We start from the raw sequence: 26209 nt of genomic DNA, 5'->3' as shown, positions 1-26209 counted from the left end.
ATCATAATTAAAATGCCAAAAACAAAGAGAGAATCTTAAAAGCAGCAAGAGAAAAGCAATTAGTTACCTACAAGGGAGCCCCCATAAGACTGGCAGCTGATTTCTCAATAGAAACGTTGCAGGCAAGAAGGGAGTGGCAATAAACATTCCAAGTGATGAAAAGCAATGACGTACAACCAAGATTGCTCTACCCAGCAAGGCTGTCATTTAGAATTGAAGGACAGATAAGGAGCTTCCCAGACAAGAAAAAACTGAAGGAGTTCATCACCACCAAACCAGTGTTACAAGGAATCTTAGAGGGATTTCGTTAAGATAGGAGGGGGGTTAAGGATGGGTGAAAGGGGAAGGGATTAAGAAATATAAATTGCTTATGATATAGTAGTCATGGGGATGTAGGGCATAGCATAAGGTATATAGTCAATAATATTGTAATAACTAGGTATGGTGCCAGATAGGTACTAGATCAGTCAGGGTGATGGATGGGAATGGGGTTGGGGGCAGGTGAAAAAGGTGAAGGCATTAAGAAACACAAATTGATAGCTAATACAGTATGGGGAATATAATCAACAATGTTGTAAAGACCACGTAAGGTGCCAGATGGGCACTGGACTTATCAGGGGGACCACGTCACAGACTCTGTAGATGCCTGACCAATGTGCTATGCACCTGAAGCTCAAGTAGAATAATATTGAATGTCAACTATAACTAAATATACAGGTATATGTAGTCACAGGATGTGGAGCACAACATAGGGAAGATAGTCGATGGTATTGTAACATCCATATAAGATGTCAGAGGGGTGGTACCTTCGGGGTGGGTTATATTCAGCTGGTTCCCCGGGCTAGGCAGGAAGGTCCAAGAAAGACTTCACTCACATGTCTCGCGTGGCTTCAGCTTCCTCATAGCACGGTGGCTCCAGGTTGGCAAACTTCTTAACATGGCAACTGGCTGCCCTTCAGAGCACATTCCCTGATTCAAAGGCAGAAGATGTATCTTTGAAGGCTCAATGTCAGAAGTTACAGTGACTCTGCTCCATTCCGTTGGTCAACAAGTCACTGGGAGAAGAAAGGAAAACAGACTCCAGCTGTGGATGGAAGGGTGGCAGAGAATTTGCTGCTGTATTTAATCTACCACACATCTGTAAAGTGCTTTGAACTATGCCTGGCACATGGTGAGCCCTAGCAGTGTTAGTTTAGCTACTGTTATTTTTTTATATCACCATCATCCTCTTTATAGCAAGAAGTTAAAGCTAACCCAATATTCTTGACATATGTGAACAGCTCAGTTTCTCCCACTTATAGGGTACTATGTACCACGCTGAGATAAACACGTTAACCCCTCACAAAAACCCCATGAGGTAAGATATGTCATTAACACCCTTCACAGGTGGGGAAAGTGGGGCTCGGAAAGGGGAAATGACTTGCTCAAGGTCACAGAACAAAGAAAGGTCTGAGCCAGGATCTGAACCCAGGAGTGCCTACATCACTGTACATCACGATCCACACACACCAAGCCCCTTCCCTAACAAAGGGTGCAGGGTGCCTTGGAGCACCGGCGTGAGAGACAGTCCTTATGGGACAGAAGTAAAATCCCTCCATCCCAAGGCTCAGAGAGGGAAGTGGGACCCATCTTGTGGGCTTACTATGAGCCACGTGCTTTGCATCCGTCACTGCACTTCATTCCTTCTATCTCCTCATTCAGTCAACAAAGGTTGATTGAGCACGTACTGCGTGCTGGAGATACAGCATTGAATAACATAGATCCAATCATGGCCTCGGCAAGACAGAGAGGGAGTGAACAAATAAAACCATTCCTTCTCCAAAGAGGACATACAGATGGCCAACAGACACATGAAAAGATGTTCAATGTCACAGTCAGAGAAACGCAAATCAGAACCACAACGAGACCTCACCTCACACCTGTCACAATGGCCGTCATCAATAAATCAACAGACAAGGGCTGATGAGAATGTGGAGAAAAGGGAACCCTCCTACACTGCGGGTGGAATTGCAAATCGGTGCAGCCACTATGGAAAAAAGTATGGAGGGTCCTCAAAAAATAAAAAATGGAACTACCTTATGACCCAGCAATTCCACTTCTGGTATTTATCTAAAGCAAACAAAAACACTAATTCAGAAATGTGTATACACCCCTATGTTCATTGCAGTATTATGTACAATAGCCAAGATATGGAAGCAACCTAAGTGCCCATCGATAGAGGAATGGATAAAGAAGATGTGAAATACACATATAATACTACTTGGCCATAAAAATGAATGAAATCTTGCCATTTGCGACAACATGGATGGACCTAGAGAGCATTATGCTGAGTAAAATAAGTCAGACAGAGAAAGACAAATACCATATGATCTCACTTGTATGTGGAATCTAAAATAAACCAACCAAACAAACAAAAAACACAAGTGAATCAACAAAATAAAACAGAAACAGACCCACAGATATAGAGAATAAGCTGATGGTTGCCAAAGGGAAGGTGGGCATGGAATAGGAATAAAGAAAAAAAAATTAATGAAATAAAATAAAACCATTTGAGTTGTGGTGAGTGACACCCAGAGAATTAAACGGAAACTTCAGTTAGGTGGCATGACATTTAAGTGGAAATTTAACACACAAGAAGGTGTCAGTCACGTGGAAAGGTGGAGGAACAGCATTCCAGGCAGAGGGAAAAGCCAGTGCAATGGCCCTGAGGCTGGACCCTGCCTGATGCAGAGGCCTGTGTAGCTGGTTTAACGCGGTAACTGCTCGCCAGAGATTTCTGACACCAATGAGAAATACAGATTGCAAAATTATAGACGTGTGGAAACTTTACATCAAAGTGAAAGAAAAACATTCATATGCTAATTGTTGGTGTTTATGGGATGGGACTATGGGCAGCCTTTTTGTTTGTTGGACAATGTTGGTTCCATAGTTTTAGACTGGACAAGAGACACCTCTGCCCATTTAAAAGATAGGGAAATAGAGGCGATGGCAAGGGATTTTAAGCAAATAGCCCAGGGACACCCAGCTACCAAATAGTAGAGTCGGGATTTGATTCGGGGACACTTATAGCATCCTTCAGATTTCTGACTTTCCAAGTTGACATTCTGACCCTAGGGTCTGTTGTTGAACCCACGAGGGTCTGTTTAACCTCCCAAAGCTGCCGCTGAATTTTACATCTCCTTTCAGCCTCAGGCAAGTTAGTTAACACTCTGTGCAACTATTTCCCATCCATAAAAGAGGGAAATAACCCCAGCATGTTATGATGAGAATTAAACAACTTAATGTTTGTAAAGGCCGAGAATAGTGCCTAGCACCTATTAGGAACTCTGTGTTTGTTAAAGAATTGTTCCAGCAAGGACGAGGTGCTGGATCATAACCCCACTTGTGTTCCAGATCACGTGGACTGCCGGAGCGGTGGCAAGGGACTGTGGCCTGTCCCAAGCCGGAGAAAAGCAGGAGGTGGTGGTCAGCTACCTTCCCCTCAGCCACATTACAGCTCAGATGATGGACATCTGGGTGCCCATGAAGATCGGAGCGTTCATCTACTTTGCTCAGCCAGACGCGCTCAAGGTAAGGCTGAGGGCAGCCCGGGGTGAGTGGATGGTTTCGTGAAGCCTCAGTCCCAGGGGTTCCTTCTTTGTCCTCACCTTATGCTCCATTTAGCAGCATTAGAAACAGTTGACCACATCCTTTTGGTTTTCATCTCTACCCAAGTCAGGGCATCTACATACGGTTGTGTAGACTGTACACTGAACAACCCAAGACTAAGATATGAGTGGTATTGAAAGCAGAATGTGTGTGTGTCAGTGGTTTTTTTCTTTTTTGTTTTTTAAGTCAGTATTCCCAACTCCACAAAGCTCCAAAAACCAAACCTATCTCCAGATCCTTAACTTAGTCACACCCACAAGGTCTCTTTAGCGATAAATGATAATATAGTCACAGGTTCGGGGGCTCTATCATGCAGGCTGTCTGGGGGCCTTTGTAATTCCTTCTAGAAGGTTCACTCTCTTGTTCTATGTATGTCAGAGGACTCCTTGTCATTTAGTTCTCTGTTTACATTTCTCCTTGGCCCTTCTCACATCTCCTAAGCTCAGTGTATGAGATGTAGTAGCTATAAATATCAATAAATATTTTTTGGCTGAATATATATACATACTCTCACCTACAGGACCGAGAAGTTCCCATCCTCCCACATTCTTATTAAGCCCATAATATTGTCAAAACATTTAAAATAATTAGCCTGAAAGGTGATAAAGTTGTCTTTCACAGTTTAAGGAGCTGCCAGCCTGTTTTCCAAAGTAGCTGCACCATTTTATATTCCCACCAGAAGTGTATGAGGTTCTGATTTCTCCTTCTTCATTATATATCATCATCGCCATCCCAAGGGATTCGAAGTCATATCTTGTCATTTTAATTGGCATTTCCCTAATGACTAATTATGTTTAGTTTTTTTCATGTGCTTTTTGCTCATTTGTGTATCTTCTCTGGAGAAGTGTCTGTTCAAATCTGTCCATTTAAAAATGTGGTTGCATATCTTCTTTTTATTGAGTTTTAAGGGTTCTTTATACATTCTGGATATAAATCCTTTATCAAATATATGATTCACAAATCCTTTCTCTCAGCTCTGTGGCTTTTCATTTTGACTCTGCTGAAGTCCAATTTCTTTCTTGTTTTCTTGCATGCCTTTGGTGTCCTACATGAGAAACCTTTGCCTACGCCAAGGTCACGGCGATTTCTTCTATGTGTTCTTCTAGAAGGCTTTTAATCTCAGCTCTTACATTTAGGTCTGTGATCCATTTTGAGTTGATTTTTGTGTTTGGCAAGACGTAAGGCTCTAAGCTCAGCTCTTCTTTTTAACTTTTGGGGGATGGATATCCTTTACACCCTTCAATTGCCTCAGCACTTTATTGAATGTCAGCTGGTTGCAAATGCAAAGGTCCATCTCTCGGCTTTCTGTTCTGTCCCACTGATCTCTATGTCCATCCTTACACCTAAACTGCACTGACTAGGTTGTACTGGCTTTATGGTAAGATGACTACCTGGTCCCGGTCTGCCTGGGACGTGCCCAGTTTTATAACTGAAACCCCACATTCCAGGAACTCCTTCACTTCTGGGCAAACTGGGACAGTTGATCACCCTACTTAATAATATGTTTCAAAATCACATAGTAGTTCTTCTGATTTTATTCTTTTCCAAAATGGCTGTAGCTATTCTCTGCATTTTCACATACATTTTAATTTAAGACCAGCTGTCAATTGGTATGAAGAAGCCTGCCTGAACTTTGATAGGGATCATGTTTAACCTATAGATCGATTCTGGCGGGGAATCTTGCATCCTTTTTAACAGTTGCATAATATTCTACCGCATGCTTGGGCCACAGGGTTTTTTTGACCAGCCTGCTGCTCTCCACCCTAGAGTAAGAAGATCCGATTGGCTGCCAACCGGTCAATGGCTTGGTTCTCTTGCATGGGGAGCTCACCCTGGTCCATCCAGTCAGCCAAGGAGAAATTTCTCCTGGGCTGAGTTGGGTGGCTGGGGAGAGATGGACATCTCGGGTGCATGGAAGGTACAGGTGTGTCTAACTGAGCTCTGTCCCATGCAGGGCACGTTGATCAACACACTGCAGGAGACAAAGCCTACCATCTTCCTGGGGGTGCCCCGAATTTGGGAGAAGTTGCAGGAGAAGATAAGGGAAAGTAATGCCAAAGCCCCAAACTTGAGGAAGAAGGTGTTTTTATGGTCAAGAACTATTGGCTTAAAGATCCATACAAAAAAGATGTTGGGATTGGGGTAGGTGGCGGGTCCAGCGGTGCGGGCAGGGAGGGTGGTGGGTGACGGGCTCAGCTTTCTCCACCTGGGACCCATCAGCCCTCTTTTGGGTCCATGGCCAGAGAGCTCTCCTTGGCATTGTTCACAGGACAAATGACACTTCCATGAGCTACCACATAGCGAAGAAACTCGTGTTCAACAAAATCAGGAGTGCCCTTGGCCTTGATTACTGCCATTCTTGTATCAGTGGGGCCGGGCCCCTCAGGCCAGAGACCTCTGAGTTCTTTCTAAGCCTGGACATACCTGTAGGCGAGATGTATGGTATGAGTGAAAGCTCAGGACCTCACACTGTATCCAACAAGGATAACTACAGGATTCTAAGGTACCGGTCTCCTAGACAGATTCCCCCTAAACCCCCCAGTCCTCCAGCAACACGGGGTCAAGGGGAGAGAGATGGGAAGGTGGGTGGGGCTCCAGGCTAAGATGAATCCTGACTTGGTGTCTCCAGAATAATCCCTCTTCTCCATCTCCCAAGCCCCAAATCTGCACGACTGTGGGAAGCCCAATTTGTTGGGAGTCCACCAACAAGGGGAAGGGCTCTCAGAACGTTCTATGGTCTCCTGCCGATTGTCACTAGTGAGCTTGCCTCCAGGCAGCCTAGCCCAGGCCCACCCATCCCAGGTGCACCTCCTGGGACCTCAGGACCCTTCACCTCCATGATGCTCTATCCCAAACACGTCCATGGGCCCCCTCTGGCTTCCTCCCAAGTTCACTTCACTCCAGGCTGCAGCACTGAACTCAATAATACTGAAACAGGCCAATGCCACAGGCAAGTTCCACACGGAATCTGAGAGCCCTGTTCCTACAAGTTCAGCTTGTCTCTCAAGCTTGGCCAGGTTCCGACGGCCTTTGAACTTAGCAAAAATTAAGTTCAATCTTCCTAGCCTGGCAAAACCATCTCTTGCCTCTTACTTGACCTTTCAGGGGAGATTTCCACCGCAATATCTCCCCCTCACACATAATCCTATCAGGTCTGTTTTCTGCAGAATACAAATGCCCACTCGAGTTTTTCCAAAACCAAAGGGTGGTCCTTTCCTAAAATGAACCTGGAGGAAAGGGTTGGGACAAATTCCAGCCTCTATCTTTATTTTTTTTTTCCAATGGGGTATATATGCACATATCAAAAACAATCAGAAGGTGTGAAATGACAGAGTGGAAAGCTTCCTCCGTCCCACTCCCAACCTTCATCTCACTGCGGGTGTTTGCTAGGACACAGTTCCATACAAAGTTCCATACAATTAAACAACAGAAATCTATTTCCTCAGAATTCTGGACACTACAAGTCCAAAATCAAGGTGCCGGCAGGGCTGGTTCCTTCTGAGGCCATGAGGGAGAATGTGTTCCGGTCTCTCCCAGCTTCTGGCGCTCGCTGGCCATCTCTGGTGTTCCCTGGCTTGTAGAAGCGTCACCTCCATCTCTGCCTTATCTTCACATGCTGTTCTCCCTATGTGTGTGTCTGCGTCCAAATGTCCCTCTTTATAAAGACACCAGTCATATTGGATTAGGGGTCATCCCACTCCAGGGTGATCTCATCAATTTAACCAACTACATCTGCAATAACCCTATTTCCAAATAAACCTACATTCTGTGGTCTTAGGGGTAAGGGCTGCAAAATATGAATTGGCGGTGGGAGGGGGGACAAAATTCATCCCATAACACCCTCCCAGAGGCAAAACAACCACATCATGTTCCTTTAAATTAACCGGCATAAGCAGTGCATTGACACATATTTTTATCCCAAATGGAAGCATTTCCATGTAAAAATGGATGTGAAACTCATCTCTTTGAACTATTGCCTGCCACCTGGAGCTCAGGCACCAAAAAAGTTCAAATAACATGCTATCCCTCACTACCTGGATTCGTAATCCACACTTGCGCTCAGTCTTGGGCTCACACCATCCAAGATCAGGATCCAGATTTGGTTAGTAAGAGATTCTTCTAGAAAATGTTCCCTGTCGGTCACAGAGCTGCCACATTTTTAACATCTGCATAGTATTCCACCGGGTGGATATACCATAATTTAAGTGGTCGCTTTTTTGTTGGATATTTAGTGCTTTTTTCTCCATCATTTGTCACCACAAACAATGATAACATGAATGTTTTCTATATACACCATGTATTTTGCTAAACCAATTGGTGGAAAGTGATAGCTTATCATAACTTTCATTTACATTCCTTTTAAGTTGAAAGAAATCCTTTCATATATTTAAAGGCCATTTTTATTTTCTTTTCTCTGAACTATGGGTCCATATATCTGCCAGTTTTTAAAACCAGACTATCAGTCCCTTTATTATTGGTTTGCTGGCACTCTTTACATATTAGGAAAATCAGCCCTTTGTTTTTAATATGAGTTGCAACTATTTTGCCCCTACGTTTATCACTGGTATTTAGTTTTAGTTAAGGTGTTGTTGCTGTGCAGAAATCTTTTTTTCTCTTTACTTGGTTGGATTCACCAATCTTTTCTTTATGGCTTTGCCAGGTGTTTCTCCACATTCCTAGAAAGGCCTTCAATGGGGAAGACATAAGGAGACTTTTTGTAAATTTTGAGCTTCTTGGATGTGCCTTCTTTTTTCTCTTGCTATCTAGTGGAAACCCTACAATTAGCCCTAAAACCAGTGACCCTTCTAACTACCAATGAAAGAGATCTCAGCAAAGCAACAGAAAATAACTTTCTTTTCTGCGTGCTGAAATCATCCTCCCAAATGTTATCTCTAGAAAAAGAAGTCTTATAAGAATCCAGTTTCAGACACTGCTGTTCTGTCTCATGGAAGTAACTTTAACCTCTAAGGAGATTCCAGCTGATTGTCTTACTTAATAGCAGCTTTTCCTATCATCGCATGCAGGTCTATATATCGGCTTTCTAAAAGATGAGGGGTTTTGCTGTTCTTAAGCCAGAAGCACTCTATTCTTCTCCCATTTGTGTGGAGATTAAAACCTACAACTCTGCCGGGTGTCCCAGTTCACAAAGTGTTTGGGAATTTGCCTCACTGGATTGAACACTCCCTCTCCCCTCCATTCGGCAAACACCTCCTATTCCCACCACCCACCCACCCCACCCCCTACCACCCACCCCCAGGTCCTGGAGAGGCTGAAAGAAGCAGATCCAGCCTGGGGCCAGCTGGCTAGTGTGAGGAGCCTGGGCTGCAGACCCAGGCTGACCTGTGTGGCTGACCTTGTCTCTCTGAGCCTCACTTTCCCCCTCCCATTCCCTGGCAGCTGTGGAAAAATCCTAAGTGGGTGTAAAAACATGCTGTACCAGCCGACAAGTGATGGCATTGGGGAGGTCTGCCTATGGGGCCGGCACGTCTTCATGGGCTACCTGGAAAGGGAGGAAGAGACCAAGGACGTCATTGACAAGGAAGGCTGGCTACACACCGGGGACCTGGGCCGCATGGACAAGGAGGATTTCCTCTACATCACCGGGCATATCAAAGGTAAGGGGACTGGGCTCTGCAGGGACCTCCTGCAAGCACGCCCACCCTGAACACTTGTGGACACAGACCCTCAGCGCCCCCTCCCACGGGAGGCTTCACACGAACGTGCAGGGTCACCCTGGTCCACACATCCCAGCTCGGTCCTTGTGCTTAGCATTTGGCCCTCGGCAGGATGGACCTGGGAAAGACTCCCACCCCAGCCCTGGACCCTCCTTCCTACCCTGTAAATGAGGATAATAATTATAATGATTAAATAAGGATTAAATGAAATGATGTAAAACGGGGATCAGCCAACTTTTCCTGTAATGGCCCCGATCGTAAATATTTTTGGATTTGCAGGACAGAAGGTCTCTGTCACAGCTACTCAGCTTGGCAGTTGTGGTATAAAAGCGGCTACAGACAATATGTAGATGAGTAGATGTGACCGCGTGACAATATAATTTTCACGTGTCACAAATATTCTTCTTCTCTGGATTGCCTTCCAGTCATTTAAAATGTAAAACCCATTTGGCTTGTGGCCATACGCAAACAGGCAGAAGGCTGAATTTGGCTCACACTGCACTTTACCAACCTCTGATGTAAACAGAGCATCTGGCACTGGGCCTTACATAGGGAGTAACTACGCACTAAGTGAGCTCTCTTAGCATTATTTCCATGATAAGCAACAGAAAACCCTTCGTAAAAAGGTTTGCGTGAAAAAGAGAACCGTTTCAAAAACTGAAAAGTTCAAATGGTCTTGCTTCAGGCTTGGCTGGATCCAGGTGCCAAACAATGTCACAGAAGTCTCTCTAACCTTCTTATACTGAGCTTTCTTTTGTGTTGGAGCCATTCTCTTTTTTTTTTTTTTTTTTTTTTAAAGAGCATTTTTTTAAACTTTTATTTATTTTAAGTGTTTTTTTCTAGGACCCATTAGTTCCAAGTCAAGTAGTTATTTCAATCTAGTTGTGGAGGGCGCAACTCACAGTGGCCCATGTGGGGATCAAACCAGCAACCTTGTTGTTAAGAGCACCACGCTCTAACCAACTGAGCTAACCAGCCGCCCCCTGTTGGAGCCATTCTTGAAGAGACTTTTCCCATTTGATGACAAGACAGCTGCCAATGGTCTAGGCTTGCCCTAACCCCCAAAGGACAAGAGTGTGTTCTTCCCAATCGTTTCAGCAAAAGTTTCAGTTTTGAATCTCATTGGCCCACATGCTCACCCTGCCGTTCACCTGCCCAAACCACATAAAGATGTAAAGGAATTCCCTAAGGAAATTTCAGGGTGCATTTATCCTAAGGAGTCACTGGGCTGACAACACCACAAATGTCCATTATATGATCATATTATTACTACCGTTATAACGACCTCAGTAAAGGTGACTGCACCATCCTGGGATGAGATGGAGAGAGTTTGGGTGGATGGGAAAGAAAGTGGCAAGCATCCCAGGATGAAAGAAGAAGTAAAGAATATGTCTGGGGCAGGAGGAGTTCGAGAAGAATTTTAGAGGCTCAGGGGAGAAAGTGACACAATTCTTTGGACTTTGCTGAAATGAGGGATGAGACACAGCACCTCGGGGTAAGGCTGGACTTAGGTTCTTTTGGGGTTGCCAAGTGATGGAAAAATCAGGGGACAGACAGACATGATGTGGCCAGAGCATTTCACTATCTTCCAAGCAAGACATATTGGAGGGAGTGGACCAGGGTATGGGAAACTGAGAAACAGGCAATGAATTAATAAGACATTGTCCAAATGGAATGCACAAGACTTGCACACTTGATAGAAATTCTTCAAATTTCTATCAATTCTATCAATTCGGGGTGAGGGCGGCAGAGTGACTTTGGGGGTATGGTTTGGAGAAGAGCATGGTGGGAGTCCTGGCCACGGGCTGGGGTGCTCCTCTGCTTCTGGGGTTTCCTAGGTGAGTGGCTATCCGTGCCAACATCTGTCCCCTCTGATCCTCGAGAGGGCGGAGGTTTTGAATTGTTGTGCTCGAACCCATAGAGCCCTGCTTTGTTTCAGAAATCCTCATCATGGCTAGCGGCGAGAACGTGCCCGCCATTCCCATCGAAAACATGGTTAAGGAGAAGATCCCCATCATCAGTAATGCCGTGCTCGTGGGAGATAAGGCCAAGTTTCTGAGCGTCCTGCTGACGCTGAAGGTGACATGGCTGTCCTGCGGGGTCTGTGCCCCAGGGTCCGGAGGGTGTGTGCAAGGGGTCAAGGCCTGTTTCGTGGCCCTCGGGCCGGCCAGGCAGTGTGTGTGGGTGTTGGGTGTGGTGACATGGGTGTCCTGGGGCAGTGCGAGATGGACAAGATGACTGGAGAGCCACTGAACAGACTGAGCTTGGAGGCCATCAAGTTCTGCCGGAACCTGGGCAGCCATGCGTCCACCGTGACTGAGATCGTGGAGCTCCAGGACCCCCTGGTCTACGCGGCCATCCAGAAAGGTATTGATGCCGTGAATCAGGAAGCCACCTCCAAAGCGCAGAAGATTCAGAAGTGGGTCATCTTGGAGAAGGATTTTTCCTTCAATGGCGGAGAGCTGAGTGAGTGGCCTGGATAGCCGGTGGCTTTGGCACTTGGAGGCTGGTCTCTTGCTAGTGTCCAGGGCCATGTGGCTCTGAGGAGACATGCCTCTTTCTGGGGGTCAGAGGGTCCGTGGGACCAGCCGGGGAGCAGGAGAGGGATACTGCCACCTCCAGCTGACTGGTGCCCAGCTCCTCCTGACCACACACACACACCCTGACACACACACAGAACCCCAGGGCAGCCACATCCCCCACTCTGGCAATAGAAGCCAAACTCTTTACTATGGCTTGGTGTGATCTCTCCCCTCTGACTTCTGCTTGTCAGTTATTCCATCCCACTGATGGGAAAGGTGGTGCACCCAGGAAATGGGCCCCAGCCAGCCCCAGCCACAGGACCCTGTTGCCTGCTCATGCCCAGGGCATGTGGACTTTTCCCCACCAGTGAACTGGTTTCTTCTTTCTCGAAAGGTCCATCGGCAAAGATTAAAAGACATTTCATAACCCAGAAATACAAACAGCAAATTGAAAACTTCTACCACTGACGTCACTGGTGGAGCTGCTATTGGCCGTCCCAATGGTGAGAACGGGCTTTGCTGGACTGTGCCTCAAATGATTCCAACAGAGGTGGTTTCTCATGTGGCAGGCATGTCTGTGAGCAGAACTGCAGAAGCAACACACATACACACACACACATGTTCATCTGACATGGGTGGCTATGTGTCCAGCCTCAACTCATGCTCTCCCTACCAGGGTCATGGTAGGGCATACAAACTCCTTCATGGGTGGCCATCCAAGTTGTTAGCTGTTCTTCTGGCCTTTCCCACTTGTCTCAAAGAGGGAGCAGCGTAATCTCCCCATCCAGGACCAGAGTTTTTCATGAAACACCCAAATGTTTCATTGTGGCTTATCTGGAGAAGGCCTTTTGTCAGAAACTTTGGTGGGGAAAGTTCTACTTGCCAAGAAGCCAAGGAATGAGGTGTATTGACCCATCACAGATGTTAAGGGGTGGAGACCTGAACTGCTCCTACCATCCCTTTCCTCTCCTTCCCCCCAAGTCTTGTCCACAGGGAGCCCCCACGACACCGCGAGTCACTAAACGCAAGGTGCACACAGAGAGAAGGCACGGTCAGTTGTCCTAAGGGCTACCTGTAACCCCTTGATGTCAAGTCTTTCTCTCCTGACGCCCCCAGACAACACACCGATGTTCATTTACTAGGGCTGCTGTACCCAAGCACCACAGGCTGGGGACTTCAACAAGAATGTTTTTCCTCCCAGTTCTGAGACTGGACATCTGAAATCAAGGTGTCAGCTGAGCCGGTTCCTTCTGAGGCCTCTCTCCTTGGCTTGTAGATGCCATCTTCTCCCTGTGTCTCTGTGTCCAAATTTGCCCTTTTGATAAGGACACCAGTCACATGGATTGGGTCTCACCCTGATGACCTCTGTGAAGACCCTATCTCCAAATAAAGCCACATTCAGAGGTCCTGGGGGTTGGACTTCACCATATGAATTGGAGGGCGGGGGATATAATGCAGCCATAAGATCACCACATTCATTTTCTTTTTCTTTATCATTAACTGGTTTAACTTCTCCACACCTTCATTTTCAAAGTCCTGTGGTGAGCCCAGCAGTTAAATACATTCATCATTCCACATCTTTTGAAAGATTTCCAGTTTCACTTTGCCGATGGGTGAGAGACCACTGACAGTGGTGAGGGGGTAGGAGATGGAACCTCTATGCCCCTGTTGTCATGTGGCAGCCACTGGCTACAATGTGGCACGTCCGAACTGAGATGTGCTGTACGTGTAAAACACACACGGGGTTTTGAAGGCTTGGTACCAAACAGAATAAAAATGTCTCATTAATATTTTAAAATGTTCATTACATGTCGAAATGATCATATTTTGTATATCCTGGGTCACACAAAATATTTCATTTAAATCAATTTCACCAGTTCCTTTTTTGTGACTACTAGATAGTGTTTAAGTATATAGGTGGTTCACGTGATATTTTTCTTGGACAACACTGTCTAAAGTTCACTTTAGAGGAATTCAAATTTTTCTAATTTATAGATGGATCTGTCCATTCTGGAATATTTTCATTTTATGGTAATTGCAGGGTCCCAGAGAATAAATACACATATTTTAAGAATCCCCGTGTGACAGTTTGTCTTTCTCCTCTCTCCAGCCTCCAACCAGAAGACCGCATCCTGACATACGATTTACTGCTCTGGGCAGGGACTTTTGCTCCTATTTTTAAGAAGCCAGATTCCCTGTGGATCCGTCTCTCAATTATTCACCCTTTAAAGTGGTGACCCCATTGGGACCTGCGATGCCTTTCAAAGCAATAGAATCAGCATAGATCTTTGAATTCCTATGAACCTTCAAGGTGTGGTACCCCTCCAGGGAAAGCTTCCGGAGACATCCCTGAAGAACTGCCTGATTTAGAAGATGAGACCTTGTGGGTTCCAATTGGATATTTTTTTCTCCCCAGAGGACTGAATGAGACATCAGAAAGAAAGGCATTCACAAGTTTGAAGAACTGGGCCCCAGACCGACTCACCTTCTGGGAAGCAATTTGAAAACCCTTCCAATAAGTTCTGATAATAAAGCACATTAGCATTCCGTGCTCTGAGTTTTGGCCAGACACAAACATTTTGTCCTTTGTTGAGAAGATCAGACTCTGAAATCACCTCTGGGTTGAAATTCTGGCTAGCTGTGTGTGAGTTCAACCTTTGAATCTTGGGGGTTTTTTAATCTGAATACATAGACCCCCATCTCGCAGGGTGGCTATGAAGGTTCATTGGGATGACAAACGGAATGTGGCATCTGACGCCCCAAAGCCCTTGATACATGGAACGCATTATCATCAAAGCACCCAAGCAGTTTTGGTTAACAGCTGTGATTCTTGATGAATTCCATCTTTTGGATGAGTTTTTGCTGTTGTCATAAGGTCCAAAATAATAGCAACTTAAATAAGACAGAAGTTTATGCCTCTCTCCTCCAAAGTCCACGTATAGGCAGACCAAAGCTGGTAGGGCATATCCATGGTCTTCGTCTCTGAAAGAATATCAGTGGAGGGAGCAGGGGAGGGGACATCTCCCAGGCCAGAGAAGGACAGCCCATCATGACAGGAGACAGAAAACTTCTAGGCCCTTAAGGTTCTAGATACCCAGACGCAACCCGGAACCCCTTTTCTTTTTAAAATATAAAATTGTAAATAGATGAGGAATGTATTAAGCCATTTTCCTTGCAGAAAAAAATTAATTCGACCCAGGCTTAAGTCATATTTAATGGCCCTCCTTATCAACCTGGCTGATTTTCATTTCTTTAAATATGTAAGTACAGTTAATCCTCTTTGTTTGCCAAATCCGTATTTGCAAACTTGCCTGCTTATGAAAATTTATCTGTAACCCCCAAATCAATGCTCCAGGCACTTTTGTGGTCATTTGTGGACATGCGCACACTGTGTTGGCTTCTAAAACATCTGAATGGCCCGACATACACATTCCCAGCTGAGCTAAAAGAAGGCAACGCTCTGTCCTCTTCCTTCAGCTCATACCGTAAATGCATGTCCTCTGGGGGGAGGGGACCTAATTCGTGCTTTTATGTCCCTGCATTTTTGTTGGTGATTTTGCTGTTGAAATGGCCCCAGAGTAGTGCTAAAGCGCTGTCCAGTGTTCCTGAGTGAAAGAAGGCTGTGATGTGCCTTATGGGAAAAGTACATGTCAGGTAAGTTTCGTTCAAGCACGCATTATAGTTATAATGCTGTTGGCCATGAATTCAATGGTAAGGAATCAACACTGTATGTTACATAAGGGATCCTTGAAGAGAAACACATGTAACACAGGCTGTGTATCGATCAGTTGATAAAAATGTGTGACCAGAGTCTGCCAGGAACCCAACCCTGGGTCTCTCCGGAGAGCAATGGTTCAGTGTTTGCTGGCTGAGTGTTCAGAGCGACTTTATAGAAAATCACTTCCGCAAAGAACAAGAACTGACTGTATACAAATACACGTGTCACTATAGGAAAAAAATATACATGCGCGCGCGATAGGGAGGGGAGAATTTATTTTTACATATAAAATATGTAAAAGACATATCTTCCCTTCCAGGCAGGCGGGACTTAGCACAATGGTTGGGAATGTGGGGTGCGGATGGGGAGGGCAGTTGCAGGAAGCAGCAGGCAGCCGGCTTGGAGGCCACGGGCGTGGAGCAGTGTGCAGAACACGAGCACAGAGGTGGCAGGCTCGGATGGACAGTGTGGCTGCGAGAGTGGATACACTGAGCAAATAAGTAAATATACTGAAGACAGTAGAAGCCAAGAAGAAGTCTAAGAAAATCAGATTGGAATGGAAGGTACTGGTACAAATTCACAGTTTTATAATACAGATACAGTAATAGAGATGTGTGACACGTAGATGTGTCTATATATTTGTGTGCGTACACTCCCACACACGTGCATGTATGTGCACATATATATGAGGTGTGAGAAAAAAATGCGGTGAATGTTTAAATTAAAAACGAGTTATTACAGTAAAAGACACACTGCCATTAGTCCCCCTCAAAATACTCCCCCTCACTTTGAATACACTTATCCCATTGTTCTAGCCACTTTCTGAAGCAGTGCGGAAGTCCTCTTTCATGAGTGTCTTTACTTGCACTGTCGTGACTGCCTTGATGTCCTAAATCATTTTGACTTTGGGGAAGAGCCAGAAGTCTCACGGTGCCAGATCTGGTGAATAAGGTGGATGAGGACACACCGTCATGTTTTTATTTGAGAGAAACTGCTGTACCAGAAGAGATGTGAGACACAGAGCATTGTCATGATGGAGGATAAAACTGTTTGCCCATTTCATGTTAATGCATTGTTGGTGACCCATGATTTATGGCACACTTTAAAACACACCTTCTCCAGCATGGTACTGGCATAAAAATAGACACATATATCAATGGAACAGAATAGAGAGTCCAGATGTAAATCCATGCCTATATGCCCATCTAATCTACGACAATGGAAGCAAGAATGTACGATGGGGTAAAGACAGTCTGTTCAATAAGTGGTGTTGGGAAACCTGGACAGACACATGCAAGAAAATGAAGCTGGACCACCTCCTTACACCATATACAAAAACAAATTCAAAATGGCTTAAAGACTTAAATGTAAGATCTGAAACCATAAAATATCTAGAAGAAAATATAGGAAGAAACTTCATGGACATTACCCGGAGTAAGATTTTCACTGATATATCCCCTTGCGCAAGGGAAGTAAGAGAAAAAATAAACATGTGGGATTACATCAAACTAAAAAGTTTTTTCACAGCAAAGGAAACCATCAATAAAACAAAAAGGGATCCTACTCTATGGGAAAAGATATTTGCCAATGATATATCTGATAAGGGATTAATATCACAAATCTATAAAAAACTTACTCAACTCAACTCCAAAAAAACAAACAACCCAATTAAAAAATGGGCAGAGGACTTGAGGAGACATTTTTCTAAAAAGGACATACAGAAGGCAAGAAGACATATGAAGAAATGCTCAACCTCACTAACCATCAGAGAAATGCAAATAAAAACCACAATGAGATACCACCTCACTCCAGTCAAAATGGCTATCATCAATAAATCAACAAACAACAAATGCTGGCGTGGATGTGGAGAAAAGGGAACGCTAGTGCACTGTTGGTGGGATTGCAGATTAGTGCAGCCACTATGGAAAACAGTATGGAGGTATCTCAGGAATCTGAAAATGGAACTACCCTATGATCCAGTAATTCCACTCCTAGGCATCTACCCGGAGAAATCCAAAACTCCAATTCAAAAATCTGTATGCACTCCTATGTTTATTGTAGCACTTTACACAATAGCCAAGATATGGAAACAACCGAAATGCCCATCGGTAGATGACTGGATTAAGAAGCTGTGGTACATTTATACAATGGAGTATTACGCAGCCATAAAGAAGAAAGAAATCTTATCATTTGCAGCAACATGGATGGATCTAGAGAACATTATGTTAAGTGAAATAAGTCAGAAAGAGAAAGACAAGTACCATATGATCTCACTTATATATGGAATCTAAAGAAAAGACTATGTGAATGAACTAATCAGAAATAGTTTTGGGGACACAAAGAAAAAACCGAGAGTTGTTAGATGGATGTGGGGGGGGCTTGGGGATAAGGGGAAAGGTGAAGGGATTTGGAAGCAGCTGGTAACCACAAGATGGCCTCAGGGTTTTTTTGAAAATTAATTTGGGGCTTGAATTAGAGCAACGAATAAACATTGCTTTCTTGTTAAACTTGGCAAGAATGGAAATGGAATTGGGGACATGTTAGTCCAAGTTTATGGGGATAAGGCCATGAAGAAAACGGCAGTGCACAAATGGATTAAATGTTTCTCTGAGGGGAGAGAATGCATCACTGATGAAGAGAGGTCAGGGTGGCCAGTAACGAGCAGAACTGATGAAAACATTGCAAAACTTCATCAAGTGGTGAATCAAGATCATCAGCTGACTGTGAGAAGCACAGCAGACCAAGTAAACATCTACAGAGAAACAGGAAAATCTTAACTGAAAAGTTTGGCATGAGAAATGTGTGAGCAAAAATGGTCTGAAAGGAGCTCAACGATGAACAAAAGCAAAGGAGAGTCAAAGTTTGCCAAGACCTTTTGGAGAGGCAAGATGATGTTTTGGGCCATGTTATCACTGGTGATGAAACGTGGGTGTACCAATATGACCCTGAAACAAAGCCTCAAAGTGCACAATGGAAGTCAGCCAATTCTCCACGACCAAAAAAAGTTAGATCACTCCAAATCCAGAGTCAAAACGATGTTGCTAACTTTTTCTGATATCAGAGGAATTATTCATTATGAATTTGTACCAACTGGACAGTTAACCAAGTTTACTATTTGGAAGTGCTGAAAAGGCTGCAGGAAAAAGTTAGATGACCTGAACTTTTCACCAACAATTCATGGCTCTTGCATCACGACAATGCACCAGCTCACAGGGCACTGCCTATGAGGGAGTTCCAATAGCTGTGTTGGAACACCCTCTCTACTCACCTGATCTGGCCCCCAATGAATTCTTTCTTTACCTGAAGATAAAGGAAATATTGAAAGGAAGACATTTTGGTGACATTCAGAACATCAAGGGTAATACAACAACAGCTCTGATGGCTATTCCAGAAAAAGAGTTCCAAAATTGCTTTGAAGGGTGGACTAGGCCCTGGCATCGGTGCATAGGTTCCCAAGGTGATTACTTCGAAGGTGACCATGGTGATATTCAGCAATGAGGTCTGTACCGCTTTTTCTAGGATGAGTTCGCAAACTGAATTGCAGACCTCGTACTTACTCTTCTGTGTCTGGCTTCTTCCACTTAGCGTAAGTCCATCCACAATCGTTCATTCATTTTCATGGTTATATTGTATTTCATGGTAGTATTCCACTCTTTGGATGTACCACATATATCCACATGTGTATCTTCTTTGAAGAAATGTCTATTCAAATTCTTTGCCAATTTTGAACTGAGTTATCGGTCTTTTTATTGGTGAGTCATGAGAGTTCTTTATATATTCTGGTTACAAGTCCTTTACGCAGTCTTAATTACTATAGCTGTACACTATGTGTTGATTGGGCCGGACAAAGCCTCCCTTTATATAATTTTTATCTTTCATTTTATCTACATAAACGTGAAAAACAACTTCTCAAATTCCATAAAAATTCCTGTTGGGATTTGGACTGAAATTGCATTTTTACTGATTAATCTGGGGAAAAATAACTTTTACAATATTTAGCCTTCCCATTAGTTAAGATGGTGTCTTTTTCAATGTATTCATGTATTTTCTTTAGTAAACCTTGATAATTTTATCCATAGCTATCTTGTATAATTTTTGGTGAATTCTAGTTTATAATTTGTTTTCTTTGTGGATGTGATTTTCCCCTTTTTCTAGGTATTAATGATGAAATGGGGGAACACTGTCGATTTCTGTGTGTTAATACTCTATCTAGACACTTCCCAGCCAAACTATTTCTCAAAATGTTTAGGCTTTTTACATAGATGAGCATACCTCTGGCAAATATTTTTCAGTTCCTTTTCAATATTTATTCAGCATTAAGGAAACAGAAATAGTTGATTAGATTTTTTAAATGCTCAAACTGTAGAGAAATACATCTATTTCCTCAGTGATTCTCACCCTCGTTCTCTTCATAGCTGTTCCTCAAGCAAAGACAAGAAACTATTAAATTCAGAAAGACTTTTTTAACATTTACTTTTTTAAATCGCAGTAAACACAAAATTTATCATTTTATGTTAATTGACCACTTTCACTATTTTTAAATATATAGTGCAGTAGCATTATGTACATTACATTGTCGGGCATGTTGCAAAACTGAAACCCTATACATTAAACAACTCCCCACAGCCCCTGGCTGACCATTGTACGGTGTCTCTGTGGATCCAACTACTTTACGTACCTCATATGAGGGAATCATAAAAATGTTTGTCTTTTGTAACTCGCTTGTTTCAATGAGCGTGATGTCCTCCAGGGCCATCCACATTGTAGTAGCAGGTGTCAGAATGTCCTTTTTAAGGCTGAAGGACATTCCACTGTGTGGCTGGACCACATTTTGTTAACCCCGTCATCTGTCGATGGACAATGGGTTGCTTCCTTTTGGCCACTGTCAATCATGCTGCTCTGAACATGAGTGTGTGAATATCTCTTCTGGTGCCTGCTTTCAATTCTCTTGGGTATGTACCCAGAAACGGGGTTGCTGGTCACACAGTCATTTTATGTTTAATTTTTTGAGGAACAAGAGAGGCTTTCAAATGATTTGTTTATCCATCTCAGCAACATCCAACAATATTTGAAAATGCAGCTGTGCATACATCTGGAAGACTTCTATCTATAGAACATGCCTGGTGGGCAAATAAGTTCGTGACCCCCAGGCACACCAACTCAAAGATCTTCGCCAGTTCTGCTGGCCTGGCCTTGCTTTTTGAAACACTGTGCTCCCCCGGCCTCCACGCCGTCACAGCTTCTGAGTCTGCCCTTCCATCTCACTATTTTGTCGGGCTCCCTTTTGGACTCTTTTCACTCAAAGCCAGCGGTGCTGAGTAGTAACTATGAATCCCTCCAGCTGCCAGATTTGAACCCAAGACGTTACTGCTGGCTCCTTCCTGGGGACTGTCACTTTGGGAACCACTGGATGTGGGGACAGATAGTGAAGGGCTTTAACTGGAACCCTGCCCCCAAGACTGGCCTCTGCAAAGGGGCAGCAGGCCATGTTGCCATCATGGCTCCAGGCTACAGAACCACAGTGATGTCCGAAGAGCCGGCCACAGGCAGGAATGTCCCGGACAAGCAGTCTGGAGACTGCTGCCCCCGTGGCTAGAGCAGGGGGGTGATGAAAGCTGATAAAAAGCAGCTGGAGACAGGAGTAGGCACTGCTTCCTGACAACCGAGAGGGGTAAAAATATGCTGTGGGTAGAAGGGGGGGCTGGGCACCCAGATATTTCAGCTCCTACCAGAGGGAAACCAGTTGGCACACTGGGTTAGCAGAAAGGAACAGAAAGCAATTTTTTACTAATACGCAAGACCCTACGGGATATGTCTCTCATCACCAGTCTTGTTTTATTTCCTTCTATGCCCCCCACTTTGCTTTATGCTCCAGCCCCAATGGCCTTTATCACATTACTCTCTTTTCAAACGCTTTTCCCTCCTTTCTTTGCCTGGTCAACTCCTACCCATCGTTCAGAAGCCTTTCCTGGCCGCCTCCTTGACTAGTTGGGACCCCCGTACCTCCCCACCACTGGACACTCGCATCCCTCCACTCAGTTGTGTGTTGGCATGAATATCTGTCTGCCCAGTCCCAAGAGGCCCGACATTCCCCCGACAGTGAAAATGGAGGCAAAGGTACTCTGGACACCATGTCTTCAAACAAGACACTGAGGCCAGCCAAGGAGAGAGCTCACCCACCAGAAATGAAAGCTAGAGGTCGGGGCCACATTGGGCCCTAGGTGTGGCTGGTGGGGTTCCCAGAGAGGCCAGTTTGGGGTCTTGTCCCTCAAGGATGGTCAAGGCAGGGGCTGAGCCAGCGTTGGGATCCTTGAGGTCTCGCCAGGACTGTGTATAGACAGGGGTGGAGGTTGGGGGATGAGGGCGGGGAGGGACTGTCCTTCTGCCTGGATGCTGGACTGGGAGCCCCCGTGTGACGGTGGTCAGCAGTTGTCAGAGGCGCCTGTCCCTTGGCGGGTCCACACAAGGGCCTGTGGGGCTGCTGCCGAGCCGTCTGCTCGCAGGTGGGTTTGCACTATTCCCTCTGGGCCAGGGCACCTGTCTGGACACCTGTCATGCAGGAACTCTGTTCCCACTGCCTTCACCAGAACGCAGGATATGGTGAGGCCAACAAGGAACACCAACGGAGCCATGGATAGGGGGTTCATACCACTATCGCCTCATGGCGGCTGGTCGAGACACAAAAGCAAACATCCACCAGTACCCTAACGAGGGGTCTTCCTGCACCCCCGTCTCGCTGGTGGCCGGGTGAGACACGGGAAGTAGGATCAACACGATCCGCAATCCACAATCCGCTTGCTAACCGCACTTGCTAGCCGCAATCCACCGACCACTTCTCTGCCAGCCAACCCACCAACCCCTTGCTAACTGCAATCGCGCTTGCCTGCGTAGCCACGGCAGTTATATTAGTGGCTAATGTCTAACTGGTTACAGCTGACGGGCACCCAGCCACAGCGGATGGCCATCTGATTACAGCTGACGGCCACCTAATGACCGAGCCAGCACCTTTCCACGTGAGGCCGAAAGCCTGGAAACTGCTCTGTGGGACTCTGTCCCCACAGCACCTGTCCCTGAATCCTCTTCTGCGTCTCCGTCCATCTCGCCCTTTCTCCTTTGGCGAGCCCGTTTTTCTCACCCTTGTGCCTCTTCCTCAGCCCGCCTGTAGCCCCGTCAGCACCACACCTCTGCCTCTGTGCCCCGCTCCCCCGTCGCCCCCTTCCTTCTTTCCCTCTCTCATCGATCTGAAGTCTCGGCCGCCCATGAGTCCCGCCTGACCACAGGCCACCACTGCTGGACGACACAGCGCGACGGCAAGAGGCCTCCTTCCCTAGCAAAACGCCCCTCACCGTGCACGACATGATCATGGGCACAGCTATGGGGTATGCCGGCTACATCGCACTCAGCTCCAAGCACAAGGAAGGGTGGCACTACTCACCTACAGCGAGTACTATGATGAGTGTCGGCAAGCCAGCAAGGCCCTCCTCAAGGGACTGTGCGCTCGCCTGCGCCTGCGCATTGCTCTGCCCCCGCCCTTCCGCTGGGCTCCTTCCGTGCTGCACCTGTGCACCTGTTTTCTCAGGCTCAGGCCCGCGCTCCCTACACGTCCCCGCTTGACTGGTTTCTTTGAAATTGCCTGAGTTCCTGAGTTCAAGTCCCAGCCCCGCCATGACCCGTGTGTTTTTGTTAAAAAAATTACCTAGCCTCACTGTGCCTCAGTGTCCCAATCTGTAAAATGGAACATTGTATATATTAATTTATATGTTTACATGTACAATATTAAAAATGTGAAATTTATATGGGAACATATCTATTTATACTTTATTTTATATCAAAGTTCATATTCACTTATATTAGCATTTCATATATAAATATATAAAATAGACTATAATAGCACTTAGCACACAGTTTTGCTACAAGGATCCAGTGAGTTTTCACATATCCACTAGCTCCTGATACTCAGTGAGCATTGCATCAGCATTAGTTATTATTCTTATGGTTACCATTGTGTCTCTTCTCCAACGTGTTTCATCTCCTTAGCCAGGTGCTCCTGATCACCCTGGCTATGAAGGCTCACCACCCACCACCCTTTCTCTATCACAGCCCCTTTTAAAATGTCCTGCCCAGTTCTCGCGGCCACCTGGTATCGTGGTTGTGTCGTTTGTTTGTTTAGTTGGTCAGTTCCATGACAGCAAGGGGCCAGACCGCTTGTTTACTGTGGGTCCCCAAGATCTAAAACGGCAATGGCTCCTCCTTTTCAGATTAGGAAAGGGGATAAGAGACCAGAAGGGACTTGTCCAGCCAACGTTATACACAAGTAAATCATGCAGTAGGTGTACAGCGATTCGGTGATTTGGAGACAACTAAATCAGGGAAGAGGGTAGACAAGTCGGGGTGGGAGGCAAAATTTTAACATATCATGGCCAAGGACAGTCTCTCTGAGTGATATTGCAACAAAGGCTCAAATGAGGAGGGGAGGGAGCTATGTGAATATCTGGGGAAAGATGTTCCCGGCAGAGGTGTCAGCCTGTGCAAAAGTCCTGGGGCAGAATCATACTTGGCACGTGGAGGAACAGGGAGAAGGCCCAGATGGCTGGAGCAGAATGAGTGAGGGGGGAAAAATGGAGGAATTGAGGGCAGAGACAGGACAGGGTGGGGGTGGAGCAGCTTGTACAGGGTCTTGTGGGCTGACGGGAGGATTTGGGCTTTTACCTTGAGAAAGATGAGAGCCCTGGAGGTCTGTGGGCAGAGAGCAGTGGAATCTGACTCAGGTACTCACAGGTGCCCTCTGGCTGCTGTAGGAAGAACAGATTCATTGGAAACAAGTTGAGGTGGAATGAAGCTGGTTTGGATCTGAATAGTAACAGGAGAGAGAGTAAGAAGTGATCATATTCTGAAGGCAGAACACACACAATTACTTGCTGGACTGGGTGCCTGAGAGAATGAAGGGTGCCGAGGATGACCAGTATGTCAGGCCTGTGCAACTTGAAGGATGGAGCTACTGTTAACTGAGATTGTGGAAGGCTGGCGTGGGGACAACATCAGCAATTCTCTCTGGGCCAGGTCGAGTTTGAGATGCCTGTTAGATGAGGACACAAGGAGTGGACACTTGTATCCAAGAGTCTGGAGTGGAGGGGAGAAAGGTCGCACCTGAATCAGATGGAATCACCTGGTTCTACCAGGACAAATGAGTGGTCCACCACCTTGACTTTTCAAGTCAATCCAGATGTAGCACAAATAATCATGCACGTAGGCAGAGCCTGAGCTGTGGAGATGGATGTTCACCCCAACATTTTATCTAATAAAAATGGAGGGGAAAAACAGAACCCACCTAAATATCAATCAGTAAGGGGACCATTAAATTCTCCCATCTCTATACTACACAATATCGTAGAGGTGTTATATTTGATACCACAGAGAAATAAAGACTGGGGAAAATAGTCAAGCTGGATGGTTTTGTGAACAGCAAGTTATGATCACAAATGCATAGTGCTGCCTTGATTTTGTCAAATATTTATACGTAAAAATGTCAAGGGGCATTTCGCTTGGATTTTCTCAGATTATCTCAATCTAGTAGATATTGACATTTGGGGTTGGTCATTTTTTGTAGAGGGGTCTGTTCTGTGCATTGGAAACGACTTCTGAGCATCTCGGGTGCCCTTGCACTGATGTCAGCGGCATCACCTCCCCCGAAATGTCTCCAGATGTTGCCAAATGTCAGAGCAAAGGGAGCCCCAGCTTCTCAGCCTGAGGCCCCTGGGCAGGTGGGCGTGGGCCTCTCTGTGCCTCACAAGGGCCTCCTCCCCCAGCTGGGCCTGGAGCACCTCCACAGCATGGGGATTGTAGGGTGCAACTCGGAGGAGGGGGTCATTGCCAGCACTGGTGCCATCATGGCTGGGTCAGAGGTACCTGGTCTCTCCTGGGGATATGCAGAAGCAGGAACCCACCAGTCCAGCGGAGGCCCGTCCCCCTTCCTGAGACCACTGGGAAATTCTCAGGGCACTCTGGGACAGGCCCCCTACCCCTCTCATTTGCGGGCTCCTCAATCAAAGCCTTAGTGTTCCAACACCACTCACCCCTCTGCATCCTTAGAACAGACGGCCGCTAACACCTTGTCTGGTCGTGCTGGGGACTCCTGTTAGGGGTAGAGGGAAGGCCCCACCTTGGACTTGACTGTTACACGAGCAACCACAAAGCGGACGAGGACCACAGTGGCCAAGACATACAACGCTGAAACTGAACGTTTGTACGAGGGCGAATACTAGCAGCTGGGAGAGCCCGTGGGCTCCTTTCTTCTTGTGTGTCTGAGGTCCCACTTTCGCCTCTCCTGTTAGCCATCATCCAAGAGCCACCTTCTAGAGGAGGGAAATTGCTCCCAGCGAGAGGCCTGGTTTTAACTAAGAAGCCGCTCTCTGGGGAAGCATTTTAAATTTAAATGTAAAAGCATAAAATTGGTTTCACTAAAGCAGTTTCTTATGTGTGGTCGCTCTATCCCCCAGGGGACACTGGGTGATGTCTGGAGACAGCTGTGGTTGTCATGACTGGGGGTGCTCCTGGCATTTGGTGGGGGGGGGGGCCAGGGATGCTGCTCAAACCCCACAGTGCCAGGACGACCTTCCACAGCATGAATCGCTGGGCCCCGAAGTGTC

The 26209-nt window shown here is 45.8% G+C and overlaps 1 protein-coding gene across 1 annotated transcript in view; it reads left to right on the top strand.

The window, feature by feature from the left end:
- The window catches only part of ACSBG2 (acyl-CoA synthetase bubblegum family member 2), a gene marked incomplete at its 5' end in the record, with an annotated part of 48687 nt that extends 34291 nt beyond the window's left edge, over positions 1-14396 (top strand). Inside the window, 8 exons of the mRNA XM_081077400.1 lie at positions 3394-3570; positions 5603-5790; positions 5918-6151; positions 9046-9263; positions 11263-11402; positions 11543-11789; positions 12240-12348; positions 13956-14396. Of these exons, the coding sequence (XP_080933526.1) occupies positions 3394-3570; positions 5603-5790; positions 5918-6151; positions 9046-9263; positions 11263-11402; positions 11543-11789; positions 12240-12313 (1278 nt within the window). The 3' untranslated portion in view covers positions 12314-12348; positions 13956-14396. The remainder of the gene's footprint in view (positions 1-3393; positions 3571-5602; positions 5791-5917; positions 6152-9045; positions 9264-11262; positions 11403-11542; positions 11790-12239; positions 12349-13955) is intronic.
- Between the last annotated feature and the right edge of the window lie 11813 nt (positions 14397-26209).

This window comes from Rhinolophus hipposideros (assembly GCF_964194185.1).
Source record: "Rhinolophus hipposideros genome assembly, chromosome: 16".
NCBI classification, from domain to species: domain Eukaryota; kingdom Metazoa; phylum Chordata; class Mammalia; order Chiroptera; family Rhinolophidae; genus Rhinolophus; species Rhinolophus hipposideros.
This window is presented reverse-complemented; position numbering and strand designations above follow the sequence as displayed.